Source organism: Hibiscus syriacus, unplaced genomic scaffold (genome assembly GCF_006381635.1).
Source record: "Hibiscus syriacus cultivar Baekdansim isolate YM2019G1 unplaced genomic scaffold, ASM638163v2 tig00110670_pilon, whole genome shotgun sequence".
Taxonomy (NCBI): domain Eukaryota; kingdom Viridiplantae; phylum Streptophyta; class Magnoliopsida; order Malvales; family Malvaceae; genus Hibiscus; species Hibiscus syriacus.
Genome location: NW_024062818.1, coordinates 587,089 through 604,548, shown reverse-complemented (window position 1 = coordinate 604,548; position 17,460 = coordinate 587,089). Strand labels below are relative to the sequence as shown.

The 17,460-nt window shown below is 32.4% G+C and overlaps 2 protein-coding genes across 3 annotated transcripts; one reads left to right on the top strand and one right to left on the bottom strand.

Moving 5' to 3' along the window:
- Nucleotides 1-862: 862 nt before the first annotated feature.
- On the bottom strand, nt 863-3,110 carry LOC120137417 (F-box protein At5g46170-like). 2 transcript variants are annotated; one of them, XM_039153167.1, is made up of 2 exons: nt 1,853-3,110; nt 863-1,108 (listed from the first exon to the last, which is right to left on the bottom strand). In XM_039153167.1, exon 1 carries the CDS (start codon nt 3,058-3,060, stop codon nt 1,876-1,878), a length of 1,185 nt encoding a protein of 394 aa, XP_039009098.1. In that variant the 5' UTR covers nt 3,061-3,110; the 3' UTR covers nt 863-1,108; nt 1,853-1,875. The 2 variants fall into 2 exon arrangements, with proteins under 2 accessions (XP_039009098.1, XP_039009097.1); XM_039153166.1 differs by lacking the exon at nt 863-1,108 and adding an exon at nt 1,143-1,351.
- An 8,660-nt stretch (nt 3,111-11,770) lies between these two features.
- On the top strand, nt 11,771-12,109 carry LOC120137446. Its single transcript, XM_039153188.1, has one exon. The coding sequence runs from the start codon at nt 11,771-11,773 to the stop codon at nt 12,107-12,109; it is 339 nt and encodes a 112-aa protein (XP_039009119.1).
- The last annotated feature ends 5,351 nt before the right edge of the window (nt 12,110-17,460 follow it).

The following is a 17,460-nucleotide window of genomic DNA, read 5'->3' as shown; positions in this document are numbered from 1 at the left end:
ATTGCCTGCTGTCAAAGTTGCAATAAACTTATTTTTTTGAGCAAAATAAACTTTCTTTTTAATTATTATTACTAAAGAATATTTGATCACTTTGTCGGTAAATCATTAATAGTATTAGAGTCGTCATACGTACATATTATTTTTTAATGAAATCTAACAATAAAATGATGACGTGTGTTACCACCTTATTAATAAGAAAAATAAATGAAAGCATTCCTTAGTGACATTCACTATCAATTAAAATAAAATAATTTTTTATGTTGAACATTATTATATTTACATAGATTACCTTCAGAAACTGTTAGTTCTTCATCAGTTGAGATCCTTGCATAAATTCTTTTGTTTATCAAAGTTTAAAATAATTTATATCTTCAGATTACATAAATATCATAACCTTCGAGTCAATTTCATTTGATTAGAAACGGATAGAGATTTCATTTTTCACATGAAATATTAATGGGACGGAAGGAGTATATTTATAGCGAATTATAAAGTCAAACAGTTGATTAGCATTTCAGCATCGGCAAACTTTTAACCCCGTCACCATTCTTTAAAGGCAAAGCAACAATGGCCGTCATTCTGGTTTATGAACGATGCTTTAAATTCCTTTAGAAATAAGAAAAGTGGCATTTAAGACTTTTTGTACACTTGCTCCACATCTTCTTGAACCGTGTGACTTTCTTTGCATGTAAAAGTGGACATGCTAAGATACTAAAATGAGCGGGAACATGAAAAACAATAACAAGAACCTAAATTCATACCCAAAAAACTCGAATTCTTAATTAACAAAGTGGATTCATACAATCATTCTTAACAAGTGATGTACAGGATAATTCGAATTTGCAAGGATAATAAGTATCAATGAAGCTTTGGTGGGAGCATGGTAAGTAAGCTTTATCGAATAAACATTAAAGGGTAGAAGTGCAAACTGCAAGTACAATTCTTGATTAACTTCATTCGTATATGAAACATAAAGCATCACATCTTCATACCTACAATATTCACATATGTAGAGGGATTATAGATAAAAAGTAGTCGAGGATTAGAAAAACTCGATGCTCTTACAGCATTGGTCTTGGTGCAGGTGTGCACGCTTACAAGCAAATGCCTGAAATAGTTTAAAAAACAACAACCAGCAGATGCATTTTGGCTATCAGTTGAAGCAAAAAAGGTGAAAACACTTGCAGTCCATTATCAACAAGCATGTGTTGCATCCAATGGCGTCAAAAGCTAGGTTTAGCTTCACAGGACACTGCCACGAGATTAAAGCTACAAAATGGAACAAAATTGTTGTTTGTTCGCCGGCTTTCCAAAAGCATGCTATCGTTTCTTCCCCCCCGACCATTGTTCCCTGTAAAGGGCCAGATGATCTCTAAATTAACTTTACATTCATAAAAGTGCATAAATAAAGAAAAGGTAATTCAAGGCTAAAAGGAGACTAGAGAATGCCAGGGCTGCTAATTTTAACACAACCTATTGCAAACGTAAGTTTTTTCACATCACAAATGAAAATTGAAATCGAAACCCCCATTCACCATAAAATACAATTCTGATTGCCCCCCCCCCCCCTTTAATTTCATAAAAATATATACAAATCGATGTGATCGTGAAACAAGATAATTTGACCTTATAAATATGCATCCCCAGAAGACATTGAGAGCATATTTATCACTTAAACTACATAATTTCAAATGGCCTAATAGTGAACAAGTGAATGCCTACTAAGAGCATGCATGCCTATTAACGAAACAGAGAATCAATTTACATGAAGAACTGAAACAATTCCAAACTAACATATAATTCAAGCATGAAATCACTTTTGAGTTTATCCAACATTTGTATATTTTCTTACCTTCAAAGATCAGGAAGCAGACATCAAAACGAGTTCATCTCCAAACAGTAAGTTTTTCTCTTAACAAGCATCTTAGCTGCAGTCCCATAAGGCTCTTCAAAGGCAGTTGACAACCAAGAAGCATCAGAGACCTCTTTCTTTGAAGAAGACTGTTCACTTGGCCTAATAGCAACCAAAGTAGCTCCATTCAAAACAATCCCATCAGGCAATTCCAAGTGAGGAGCGTACCAAAGCCTCATATTCAGTGCTGGCACCTGAGTCCTTTTCAAAGCAGAAGAAGCCGATAATGGCTTCACTCTCAACTCCTCGAGCTGATCTCTGTTCATGCAAAGCACCCCTTGTCCATCAGCATCAGTTAAAACCAAGCTATCGAGCGTCTTATGCTCTGCAATTATTGGTTGAAGCAAATAATGCCTCGCCGACGCAGCGATCAACGAGCTAATCGTCCAAACAACCCGTAATTTCAGGCCTCCGTTGGTATAAAACGACTCGGGAATACTCCCATTATCATCAACGTTAATGATGTTATTATTGGGGCAAAACTCATCGTTCCCACACTCCGGTACCTGCAAATGCAGGTTCTTAGTAACGGAAGCAGCTCCGAGGATGACACAGTTATCAAGGGTTGACCCGAAATCGGCTCTCCATCTCAAAAGAACCCCATCATCGATCCCTAACTCGCCGCTGGGTAATTCGATCCGAAGATAACGAATCTCGTCGAAATTTCTAAGTACTTGCGTCGGAGAATGATGTGTCACCCCACCTTGCTCCATTTCCCCATCGTTGACATCAGCACGGGGACCAACAGAACCAACAAATAAGGAAGAAGAAGACGGATGGGTGTTAAGGGTTTCCCTGAAAGCGGGCCGTTTCGGACCGAGAAATTGAGCCAAAGCATGGAACGGTTTGACAATGCCCCCAAAAAGGAAACGGAAGATGCTAGAAATCGGGCCGGCGGAGCGTGACTTGTCGTAGGAAGAGGGGGAAGAATCGTCATCGGAGATGACGCAATCGACACGAACGACGACGTTTTCGACCTGTGGGACGAGGGAATGGAAACGGCCCGAAACGACGCAGCATCGGCCGAGAGCTTTGACGTCGCCGATCTTGTTGAAGACCAGGAGGAGAATAGAGTCCGGGAGACGGTCGAACTGATCGATCGGCTCGGGATGGATTCTGTGAACCGGATCTGAACGGAGTGAAGACATGTTTCCCCTTCTTTGAAATTACTTGATTTGTTTTTGGTATAGGAAAGTTATCACTTGTGATATTTGGATCTGTGGGAGAGAGAGAACATGACCTTTAAGGGGGGAGAGGATTTTGATGGAAAAGAAATTTGCCAAATCTATTATTATCCTTATACTATGTCAAAATTATATATCTAGTCCTTGTATTAATTTAGTCAATTTTAACTGTTATAGTACTTTTTAAATTTTAGGGTAAAATTCAGGACCTAAACTATTACTTTTATTTCATTTTCGTATCCAAACTTTATTCTCTTTCAAAAATATACTTAGTGTTTAGTTTATGTTTCATTTTAATATCCCACTTTTAAAAATTTAACGATGATGTTGATGTGTCACCTTTAAGTATTGCCATGTCATCATTGGAAAAAATTGTTACATGAACAATTCTGTTAATTTAAATTTAAGTATAATTTAAAAAAAAAAATTAAATATCAAAATGGAACAAAATTAATTGTTTATACTAAACATATAATTTACCCTAATGTCAAGACTTCACTCTCGCTTAAATAATTCAAGGACAATATGATTAAATTATGGAGGCTTAAAATAATCAAATTAAAGAATAAGAAGTAAATATGTAATTTACTCGTATCACAATAATTAATAACATAATCTAACTTAACATATTTAATAGCTATTTGTTTATGTCAGGATTGAATTTTTAAAATTTGAACATTACCCGACTAAAAATCATAAAATTAGAGTAAATGGATTAAATCTACTACATTTTTATAATGTAGGGACTACTAAAAGATTGACCAAAAAAAGGGATAAAAGGAAAATAAAAAGGGTTTAATTATGGTTGTAATCCCTACATTATACTTAGAGTAAAGACTTAATCCCTTTATTTAATATGATATAATTTGATTTTTCACTTTTATAATGACATAGATCCAAATTGGTAATATGGATAGTGACCGTTAATAAAATAATGGCATGTTTTTAAAAACAATTTTAAGTATTTAATTAATGATTTAATTTATTATTGATTAAATAATAATTCAATTCACAGTGTTACTATTAAAGCATTCAAGAGAATGTAAATTTGAATGAATCTAAATTCAAATATTTGAGATTTAGAAAATAGGTTATGAATAGATAAACATTTAATTTGTATCTTGAAACATAAAATTATTATTGACAGAACATGATCATCTTAATTTCAACATGATCTTGATAGTATGATCAAATAATTATAAGAACATTATAAAATATGATCAAACTATATTAAATTAAAACAGAGAAATTAAATCCTCAATTTTGATGTAAGAAAAGGACTAAACATAAATTAGACCGAAGAAAAAGGCCATTTATGAAATATGATCAGCCACCATAACGGGAGATGGAGATGGAAACAGCGATTCGTTCCTTATCTTAAAATACTCCTGAAAATTACTCTATTTTCATAATTTTTGTTCAAATAAATACTTTTTTTAAAAAAAGATTTAAATAAACATTTGTAAGATAATAATAGATAACGATACAATTAATGTTTTAATTTTTATATATATTTAAGATGGTTTGATAAATAAAAAAAGGCTGAGATTAATTGTACGAAATAATAAGATATTTACTAAAAAATAAAGAATTTATTTCAGTATTTATTTTCATTTATCTAATGAATTTAAATTTATGTAAAACTAAAAAAATATATGATATGAGTGTATCATAACTCATACATTATATATATATATATATATATATATATATATATATATATACTAACGTGTAGGATAAGAACATGATACGGTAAAAGTAGATGACAATATGAAGTATTGTATCAACACGGCATAATTAATACACCACTTAATACATTTTATACACTTTAAAGAATTAAAGGAAAGCTTTTATTATTTATCAGATTGATAATTAAAATACTGTTGGTTGTAAATTTATATAAGAATATATTTATAGAAATTTCATAACAAAATAGAACTTTAACTTAAATATTAGAGATTTCATTATCAAGGGTTGGTTCAAGTGGTCAGCACCTTGGTATCGTTTGAGCAATGTTTCGAGTATGAGTTTTTGTGTATAGAAAAAATCTTGTTGGGAGACTCATCCTCCACCAAAGTCATGTGTACGACGCGGGTCGATTCTGATCAATCAGGACAAATTATTGAAACCGAGAGGTTAATAAAAAAATATTAGAAATTTTGATGATATGTTTAATAATTGAATAATTATAAATACATTGATGAAGTTACCCACACACACATGTATATATATATGTATATATATATATATATATATATATATATATATATATATATATATATATATATATATATATATATATTCTTATGCATTTTCTTTTATAGAATTTGATGAGTTGGATTTAGATTTGGGTCTACTAAACATTATTATTGTACAACCTGTTATTAGTGTACTTTCATCCACGTTTGTGGTTTTTAGTCGCTTTTAAAAAAAATATTAAACATAAATAATATTCAGATTGATGAGTTGGAATTTGATAATTTGTTAATATACTATAGATATGTTAGCGTATACTTGGTTATGGATCGAGTTTGGAAACAATAATGTAGTTATTTTAATTATTTATAAAAATGATTTAAAAAAAGTGATGATATTAGGGATGAATATTTGACCCGAATTCAATGAGTTCTTACCCTGAACTAATCTTATAGAGTTGATTTTTTTAAATCGAGTTCATATATAGTTTTTTAAAGATAAAGTTAAATCAAGTTTAGATTTACGGTGAAAAAAAATCTGACATGTAAATAGTAGTATAATTTATCTCTATATATTTAGAGATAAATATTATAATACTATTATATATATATATATATATATTTCAAATAAATTCTCATTCTACCTAATAAAAATAAGAAATATATATGTATTTCTGTCTTATCAAATTGAGTACGAGGTTTTATCTTAAAAATTGAGTCATATTTTAAATGGGGTGAAACCTTTTTTTAACAAGGGTAATTGAATTTTATTAATAATGAAAGAAATCAAAATTATAACACATCAAAATATAGAGAGAAATTTGGAGACAACAACCACCGAAATACTCATACAAAAGTAAAAAATTAAACCTAAAGCTACAAAGAAAAATAAAATCTTCTATTGATAATGACGACCAACATCAAAAGTCAATAAATTTCATAACTCATTGTTTCTATCGAATGAGACACAAGACGCTTGAAGAAGTGATAAAGGAGTGGAGAGCAAAGCAAATAATCTTGGTAGGCTGCTTCGCTACACAATTATAATTACGACGTACAATATTTTACCAAAAGAGGTGATTTGACTATACGTGACCACCGACTAAACAATCAGAAAATAAATATCGTGATGATTTTTGTACGAGAACCAAAACTACCGCATAGGCATAAAAGAAACGTACAAAAAAACTATGAGGATCGTGCCACATGAACAAAGAAAAGACGTGTCACAAGAGCAAAAAAAAATGTCATAAGGACAAAGATTCTTTTTCAAAATAAAAAGACACAAGTAAAAAAGATAAATGATATAATATAATAAAACAAGAAAAGTAATAGTCAACCAACATTAAGATTAGTGTTGCCGTCTAAACAAAATTAAAAAAAGAAAGAAGAAGACGATAGGAGATGATTTTTTTTTAAATCCAAATCAATTGATTAATATATAATCATATTCAAAATAAACTAAAAAATTCGACCTAATTTATGATCATCTTAGCTGATATCTTATCATTGAGAGTTAAATATGATGTTAATGTACATGTGCAATGGTGCATTGTTGCATTGTTGTTTACACTTTAGATCTGATTTCCCATTATAAAATAAATAAATAAAGGGTAAAGACCCACACGTTGTGGCATGTGTTCCCAAATCAACATTAATCAAGTGTGATAACGAAATGCCGTGAATGTTCCGTACGTGTACTATCAATCAAACAACAAACTTACCTAAATCATCTCATTAATTAAAATTAACAAAACCAAAAACAATATTTTAGTGTGATCTTCTATATCTAATTTATTAATTTAAATTAAATATCACAATCTTTTAAGTAAGATCTTTTTAACTCAATTTCCTTCCCTCATAAAGCTATAATTCAAATTATACATGCATGTTTTAAGAAATCTAATGTTTATTCTACTAAATTAATTAGTAGTTGACGGATACAAGAATATTTAGTAACATATTCTATTTTTTTAATAGTATGTGTGAATACAAAATACTTTATGTTCAGAATTTTTTTTATCATTGAAAAACGTTCGCACACTTTACAGATGTAATTGTTTGAACTTATAACCTCACGAGAGAATAACAATCCTTTTAACCACTGAATCAAAAAGTTTAATACATTGTGCGTAGATAAGAAAAAGCATGATCCAATACTAATCAGAAGTAAAATAAAATTATTGTATACAACACATATTTGGTCGATTTTAATGGTACATTCTTATTTTACATTTCTAAAATATATTTATTAATTTAATTTTAACCTTTAAATGTTTAATTAATTATACTTGTACATTACGTATCTAAATTCATTTGAACATGTAAGGTCTAAGAATTAAATGTTAGTTGTATTTTGTTTTTCATTTTCAGAAAATGTTTATTTAGTTGGATATTTTTCATATTAAGCGAAAGCAATCACGTGATATTGGAGATGATTAATTATAAAGTCACGTCTCATTTACCTGTTATATAGGAACTAATGTGATTAAGAACATGCTTAAACTCGGCATTCAATTCACTAAGTGTAGATTAAATACCAATTAACCATATAACACATTAGAAGCCAGTTTATTTCGTAATATACACAAAAATCTGTGGAGGGATCCTTTTATTTGTCTGCCGAATTTTTTTATAAATAAAAATTATATTATTTTTAAAGTATTTTTATGTCATTTTATTCTCGGAAATTTATCATTCAACCTTAATATCTTCATCCCTTATCCTAATAGTGTATTGATACTTAATGGTTATACCAAAATAGTCCTTTTATTATTAAGCTAAGGTAATTACAAAGTAGTATCTGTTCTAAATACTCTCAACCATTTAAGTATGACCGCTCAATCACCCGACTACAATCGCTAATGCTCGAACCCGTAACCTCAAATAATAACAACGATTCTTTTAACCATTGAAGTAAGTTGGTTCGTGCAACAAAATAGTCCTTTTAAGTTAGGGCTTAGGACAAAAGATCAAGCCTTCACAACAACAATTCAACGTCAAGTCGTTGATAAATTAAGAACATCCGACTATCGTGTTCTCCTTTAGGACATAGTCGTCGGTGGGATTAGAGGGGTTGTGGTCGTCAAATTGTTTTATAAAATAGTATTCAGTTTTATTAGTTTAAATATTAAATAAATAAAATTTTTATTTTTTAAATTTAAAATTTAAATATATTTTTAAAATTATTCTTAAATATTTAATTTTAATTTCGTCCTTTTTGTTTTGAAGAGTAGCAAAGAAGAGCACATAACAAGCAAAAGCCACATATCACGACGCATGATGGAGAGCCAGCATGTGGGGAATCACCGACAGTTACCTAACTCACCTCCATGATGGAAGTGTTTAAATTCCTCATTAATTGTGGCGGTGGCCAAGGCAATGCCATCACTATGCACATCACTTCATAACCACAAAAAAAAATATTATTATACCAAAAATTTTAAAAGAAACGACTAGTCACTGTGTAATTCCGTCTTTAAACATTTCCTATTATTGAAGTCACTTAAAGAGTTAAATGGCTTAGAATTCTTTTTATGCAGCAAAAGAAAACCAATGAATAAACTAAGCTAAACTAAGGACCATAACTAAAGATCACTATCAACAAAGAACCAAATTAAGGACAATACACATCTTCTTGTTGACAAAAACTAAACTAATGATTGTAATTAAAAGCATGGCACAATGATGATGACCAGAGAACAGCCAAGCTTTTTACAAACATGTGTTTCGCAAAACGATAACGGAAGTCCAGCAAAGCATGCACTTAAAACAATAATGTATTGACCTAATAATGTATGCCCTAGTCTTCAAGGTTCAAGTAGGGTTCATGCAACAATACTATATACAACATGCTGTCTTTTGTTATGTAAATAATTACATAACCAACGAGGATTCTGCAATCATTTGTCACCCTCGTGTCCCCTAAACAAACAAAGAGCAACAAACATGTATGTATTGATAAATGCTTTTTAGGTACGAAGCCTGTAAATCCACAGTTTTTTAATAGTAGAGTCCATGCTATTACCAATTTTCTTATTATACATCCATGTACAAATGTATTGGTATTTGTTTGTATCCTTTATTGATCTCTTTTGGAAGTCATTATCTTTTTTATTTCTTTGTCTATTGAGTGTTGAATCTTCTAGAGTTTTCTAAAGCATTCAAAGCTACATATTCTCCGAACAGTTATAATCTCTCGACATAATCTATAATAGGTTCAAGGGATCTCTCATAGCCAAATATGCTATCCAACGATCAAATTCATTTAACCTGTCAATCAACAAATGAGCATTATTGTCCTAATCCTGACAGTAGTACTAAAGGTTATTATAAAACTTCTCAATTAAGATTGAGAGAGGGGGTAATGATATCACTTCTCATCTCATCTTTCTTCTCCTCCTTTTATAGTGGCAAAAGGTCACCATCTAACCATTTCTTGTGACTTTCTAAGAAGAGCTGAACCGCCTATAGTTATTACAATCTTTATATTCGGTCAACAATATCTTATGTTCAAACTTGAATTTTAATGACATAAAAGAGCTGCTATAAATTTTCGGAGCTAAATGATCATATATTATCAAGTTGCTACCTACTTTATCTTTTAGACCTACTATCTAATTCTTAGTTGAAAACAAGGGGAAAGGATTGGGAAAATGAACAGCACTTGACATATTGTCCTACAGAAGAAGATATTGGCAAAAATAGAAATGATGAACATGTCATACAAAAGAAAAGATACAGCAAACAAAGTAAACAATATATACAATAAGTGATAATATAAATACAAAAGTCCACCGACTCATGAGAATTTATATAAAATAGATTAATTGTATATCAAAATTCATAAAATAGATTAATTGTATATCAAAATTCATACTTTTTTCTGCCCCAATAAACCAAATTTTAGTGATTTGGTACCGCAGCCCTTGCACTGGAAATCCTTGAGCTTGGAAGATAGCCACTACCAATTCTCTCAATCCCATCAGCCTCTCCTATATCCACCAACTACAATTCTGAGCAATAGGTACCTGCAACACATTTCTTCCCTTTAGCAAATATGAATTTATTCAGGCAATCCATAAGTATCCAGCCTGAATATAAAAGTTCATCTTTAATCTGACTATCCTCAACTGGCTTAATCAGCTGGTTTTGCTCCTTCACCGTCAACTGGCAGATTAAAGTTCTCTCAACAGTTCAACTAATGGTACCAAAACATTATGATCTTTTGTTCCTGTCAACTTCTTGTAATAACCTACAATTTCAACAACCAAATCCTCTTTAGATTCAAGCCTTTCCCCATCTCCATTAGCCAAAACTTTGATATTATCTCTACTCATTTTGCTGTTGACTGAACAATGTGTGTTACGGTCACCCCCTTTTAACCAGTGTTCTAGATTTCTCTCTAAAAGATCTCTCTTTAACATCAAGCAATTCTCTGTACTTTGCATCAAGCAAAGCAAACATGTTAGAGGAACTCGAGAGAACACCCTTTCCCTTACAAATCTCTACTTGCTTTTCATTTCCAGTGTTTTAACTGAATCAACATTAGCACTTCCATCTTGAGAATTCTCTTTATCAACTTAGAATAAAGTGCAGGTGCGTGACGCTTGCTATTGGGCCGAACAACCCATTCTAACCGGTTTAAAAGCCTCAATCCAAAAACCCAAAATCTTTGGCAGGTCGTCTTCCCCTTTTCATCTTGTCTTTCCCTCACTTCTCCAAAACAAGATCGTAGAAACTGAAAGACTCGTTTTTGTTATCTCAAATCTTTTCAATTCCTCTTTGGTAAGTTACTAAAGCCTTCTCCTTCCGTTCATCTATTTACAGTTTTTTTTTAATTAAGCAAGTTGTCATTGTTTTGTATCTCTAAAACTTTATCTTTACCAAATTACTTTTTTTTCTTCCAGTTTTCAGTTTCTGGGTTTGCTTTGATTGAGTGCTAAATCAGTGTTCTTTCTCTCTCCCTTGCTTATTTTATATGCTGCGCTTGCTCGTCTCTTTATTGATTTCCATGCTATTGGGGTTGATCGATTGTTTAATTACGAATTAAAATCATCTTTTTCTTAGGGTCTTCATTGAATCTGTGAATTGGGGTTTTGAATATTTTTGTAATTTTCATTGCGTTCCTATCAATTTCAAAAGTTTGTTCCCAAATTTGCTCAATTTCCTGCATTGGCAAATGTATGTATTTTAGCTGCTGGATGATAATTGTCATATCAGACTTTCCCTTTTCTGCGTCTCTTATATAGACTTTGTGCTTTCCGAAGATCTTAGAATTGGTATCTTATAGTGTATAAAGTTTCCATTCTGTTCTTTTTTTTTACAGATTTCATCTTTGTTCCATCTAAAGATCGATCATCCACCAATGGATGCTTTTGTTTGATCTTCAATGTGCTGTTCTAATAATTTTATATCCCCTCCTCATTGGTGTTTGGTTGACATTTGCAGTGAAAACATATTGATTCAAGTGCATTCCCATGGAACAAGAAGTAGGGGAATCGTTGATTCAGTTGGGGAACTCGGATAGTTCCGAATCTAGCAGCTCAGATCCTGTAACTCGTGTAAGAAAGCTATTGTTTCGCCGTATGCTGGTGGGGATCAAAGACGGAAGGTTTTTCTTGGGCACTTTCCACTGCCTTGACAAGCAAGGAAATATCATTCTCCAGGATACAGTAGAGTACCGTAGCACTCGCCGGTCCTCTCCATCTCCGATGGAGCAACGATGCCTTGGTCTCACTCTCATCCCTGTCTCTTGTCGTGTCTCCTGTCATGTGGATTGCTCCGTCGAGGAACAGTTGTCGTTGCTGAAGGTATAAGAAATGAGACTCTTATGTTTCCATAATTTCTATGTTCGAAAGAAACTACTGTTTTTCTGCAAGTATCGTATTGTTATTGGCAACGATTGTATTGCAATTGCTTCGGTCTGAGTTAATGGAAGGGATCATGAGTGATGCCATCTAGGGTTCACATGGCATGCATTTAATCCGTATGATATTCTTCTTTGGTAGGCAGAAACTATATAAACGATGTTAGGATTGATATTGAGACTGGTTTCTCCACCCGGTATTCTCACAGTGATGATTTCGAGTTAGGTTTTCAGAACTATAGACAACAAAAGCTTCGGAGTGGAAGCTGCAGTATTAACCGCGATGGCTTGACAATTGGAACCGGTCAACGGCCCACTCGAGTTGGCTGAGTTAATTGCAGCATCTGTTTGAGTCAACCCTGCCATTTGGGAAGGGATCTCTTTGCCTAATCCCCTAACCATCTGCATAAATGGATTCAAGAAATTTTCTGCAATTCTTTAATTAGCAACCAACACTTTTCGGGACTTGCCCGTTGGATAGAACTGTTTCGCCATTGGCAATCCCTTCCGATACGAGAGTAATGACGGGTAAACAACCGGTTCAACAACACTGCAGCAGTGTTGGTTGTTTTCAAAGCAACTTTTAACTTGCTTTGAAAACAACCAACACTGCTGCAGTGTTGTTGAACCGGTTGTTTACCCGTCATTACTCTCGTATCCGAAGGGATTGCCAATGGCGAAACAGTTCTATCCAACGGGCAAGTCCCGAAAAGTGCCGATAACAACTGTTTTAGTTCATAGTCCTCTGTTAGACAAATTGTTAATCCAAGAATAAAATAATAAAATAGTGATAATAATATTCGAATATCATTATAAAAATTAAAGATAAAGAATGGGTTTATTCTATTTTATGATTATTAGAAGTATAATAATCCGATATCATAATCACACTCTATGTGAAAAATAAATCAAGTGGAAACGAGTTTAGTTCTGTTGTTATATAGTTTCATTAAGATAGATTTTTTATTACTATTCGATGCTCGAGAACATGAATTATACCCTTGCCTTTATATATCATTGAAAAACTAAAGGATAAGAACTTTTCTGAGTTGTTTCACGTTATTAAATTGTAAAAACTTGTAAGCTTGTAAAACATATTTTTAACTTAAAAGGTTATTAAATTGTAAAAACTTGTAAGCTTGTAAAACATATTTTTAACTTAAAAGGTTAGCACATTATTTATAGGGATCGCAAAGGAAAAATTAAGATAAAGCAATCTTTCCGAAATTACAATATTCTATTCTAATTGAATATATATTCGTCATAATATATTCGTATTTTAATTGAATATAAATTCATAAATACTATATTTGTATTTAATCAAATATAAATTTATAAATTATAGATTCATATTTTAATTGAATATAAATTCGTAAATCCTTAAATAATATAACATTTTCCTATTAATATTCGAATTTTAAAGAACTTACATAATATCTTTTTAATTGACCATAAATCCTTAAATAATAGAACAATATCATATTTAAGAAAAATCAATTATCAAATTAATCATTGAATTCAACACATTTTTCTAACAATCTAAATTGATGATTTTATCAAAAACATTTTGACTCGATATAGTCATAGATTCTATGAACAATAGTTGCATAGGATAAGTAGGTATTTTGACTTGATATAGTGATATATTCTATGAACAATAGATGCATAGGATAAGTATGTGTCTACCTTTGAACTTTCCCTTGTGATAGTATATATGTAACGCCCTAAATTTCGAGCTAGTAGTTTTCGAGTTTACCTGAGAGGTAAGTGGACCCCGTAGGTTTCATGATTTAAGTTGTTGGGTTTAATTGGGTTGGATTTGGACTCAATTAGCCACAAAAAAAGAATTTTTAAATATGAGACAAAAGACCAAGGACTAGAAGTTTATTTAGGCCATTGATGGAAATTGAAGCTAAACTTTGGGTTTTATATCAAGCTTTCATGTGAGCTTCCCATTTCATCTCCATCTTCTTCATTTCTTCTTCCTTCATTTTCTCTAACTAGTCATAGCTCCAAGGTAAGGTCTTGAACCTTTTTCTTATTTCATTTTCGTCCTAAATTCCCCCCAACAACATCATTTTGGAGATTCAAGCTTTGGGTTTTATTTTGTAAGAAAAATAGGGGTTTTCATCATCCAAGCCTTGAGGAGGGTGATTTTTAGCTAAAAGAGATTCATTTCAGGTTTCTAAAATCAAGGTATTGTATTTATAACCTTTGAAGTATTAAGCTTTCATAAATTTCAAGTATTTTCTAAGATTTGTATAGTTGAGAATATGAGGGTTCAAATTTGATTTCCAGATTAAAAGATGGTTTAGGTGTTATTAATGTGTTTTATGACACATAAGGATCCTAGTTAACTTTCTAAAACTTAAGTGCATGATTTAGAATCAAACTATAGACTTTAGGATGATTTTTAAGTGTTTCCCGAGCCTAAAATAAGCCTTTCAGTGTTCGAGTATCAATACTAGGATGAACAATATCGATATTAGATGAATTGGGGAAAAATTAGGGATTTTGGGGAGGAGTATCGACACTGCCAAGGGGAGTATCGATACTACCCCTATAGTATCAATACTCGAGGTGTCAGTATCAATGTTGAGGCTCTAATTTCATGACAGAATTCTTTTTTGTACTGATACTCTTAGGGGTATCGATACTTGGCCCTAGGGTATCGATACTACAAGTAGAGTATCGATACTACTCGCTTTGGATGGTCAAGTTTGACCCGTTTAAGTTTTTTAAGAGCTAAAGATGATTCATAATAGTAAGACTTAGTCTGTGAGGGACATAAACGACCAAGTATACCAAGAAAAAATTGCAAGAGCAGGTTACATCAGGAGTAACCATATTAAGCGTAATACACCAAAGTATTTTTAAATGAGAACGAATAAGAATAGTCAGGATATATCCGATAAGTGGTACTATGATTATGTCAGATTTAGTGGTCGCAAAAAATATGAGCTTCGAGAATATTAGTGAACCCACGAAGAGTAAGCCATCATTTTCAGTTCAAGAAATTCTAAAGGGAATTATGATAAGATCGAATAGAGTACTGCTACTCAGAAACGAACCCGAGCTAGATACCGGGCTAGCCAGTTCCTTTGATAATAAGTAAGCCTTTGCCCAATGTTCTAGATGAGAGAACGAGTGAGATAACAACTAGTGTGACGTTAACTTCACTTTGGTGAGTCCAACTATGTTAAGGTATACCTAGGTTACCTTAGTTGGCATAGTGAGACATTACCAGTGCGCGATGCTGCGAGACCTGAGCATTCAGAAGAAGTGGGTTATCAATGTTAGTATTATGTGACTTATGGGCCTTAGATCTGCATGGTTAGTTTTGTTAGTTCAGTTGGGTAAGCTTCCGATGTACGTAAATTCTGATTCTTATGTTTAGGCTTTTTCATATTCAATATAGGCTGGGGTGTTGCTATGATATGCATGTAAATTCCTCCGACCACACCACCAGACCTATCCCATGTCCGTTTTTGTCAGTCATGTATGTATAGTCCCATCATTTCAGTATGTCAGATGTGTTAAAGCTTGGCTTGAAGGCTATGTGAGACCAAACCAATGTTTCATTTTGTGTGGGCCCATGTCCATTTGTGTCAGTCATGTATGTATAATCCCATCATTTCAGTATGTCAGATGTGTTAAAGCTTGACTTGAAGGCTATGTGAGACCAATCCAATACTTCAGTTTGTGTGGGAATTGTATCAATGCTATGTGACACCAGTTTCCCCTTAGTGATATACTCGATGGCTATGTGATGACCAGGAGATCATTCAGTATGTTTGTGGGAATTATATCGATGCTATGTGATAACAGGGTTCTTTCATTATCTAGTGTATGAGAGCTATGTGAGACCATATACTAATTAGATTTGTACTCAGATAATGCGTAATATATCAGGTTTGTATTTAGATAATGCACAATATGTGAGGTTTGTATTCAGATAATGCATATGGGTATCAATATCGTATTTAGATAATGCATAACATGTTTAGTCGTTAGGGTTAGAGACCTTTTAGAGGAGTACTCATGGCGATGCCCTTAACAGAGAATTAAGGGAAGAGTGAGACCCCTACTTCAGTGATAAATCAGTAAGCCTTAAGTAGGTAGAACTTGATCTAGGTCATGCATGCACCTACTATTTAGTATCATGTCTTCAGCATGCTTATATTTATGAAATTCTTATACTGCTCTAGATTAACAATTATACTGATGGGCTTTGTAAGCTCAACCTTCAGATGTTTTTCGTTGGTAGGTTTTTAGTCTAGGCCGTTTGTGAAGCACCATCGTAGTGAGACTTCCAGCATCTCCAATAGAATACTATACTGTAAATTTAGTGGGCATGTGTATTCATAGAACCTTACTTATCTATTTTAGTTGTAAACTTCAAGATGTGCTATTTGTTTTAAATTATGTGTCATAGAGCTTCAATTTTTGTAAAATATTTTATATTTTTTATATATGTTTTAATTATGATACCATTTAATACATTTGAAAAGAAAATGAACAGGTTTTGAAACCTAGTGGTTGCCTCGGCAGCCCAATATGACACTTTAGCCCAATCAGGCATAGAATGTTACAATATATGCTTTACTAGCTAACTAGTAGAAGTGATGTCCTTGAACTGTTTTGTCGTTTAGGTAAACGATGATATACTTCACACAACTACCTCTCTGACAAGTGTATTAGTTTTCATGGGTATACATATAGTCGTGAACATTATTTGATTCTGTAAGAGTTTGAAAGAAATACGTACAATAGTTTTCTTGAAGTGACTCACTTCACTCTCACATAGGTAACTTATGTTGATCGACTCACCAAAACACACATTGGTCATTAAAAACTTTGCTTAACCTATACCACTTTGACAACTGTTTACATCATGCTAACGAACCTGAGATAAGAAACTCCCACAGTGATCACACACAATTTATGCATATAGATTGTCCATTTGAACCTAGATCTTAGGATCTCCAGTAAAAAAGATAGGGTTTTCCTTCACATAACACATTTAATTTCTTTGTGTTTTAGTATCATTTCTTTAGATGTTTTCTCAAATTGATATTGATTTAATCCCTTAGTTAGTGGATCCGTGATATTATTCTTTGATCTTACAAAATCAATAAAGATAACTCCATTTGAGATTAATTGTCTAATGGCATTATATCGACGACGAATATGTCTCAATTTACCTTTATACATGAAAATTTGTGCTAGTTACAGTATATTCATACCGTGGGCACAAATTTTGGTCATTCAAAATTCTCCAAAAAATTTTAAAGTCATTCA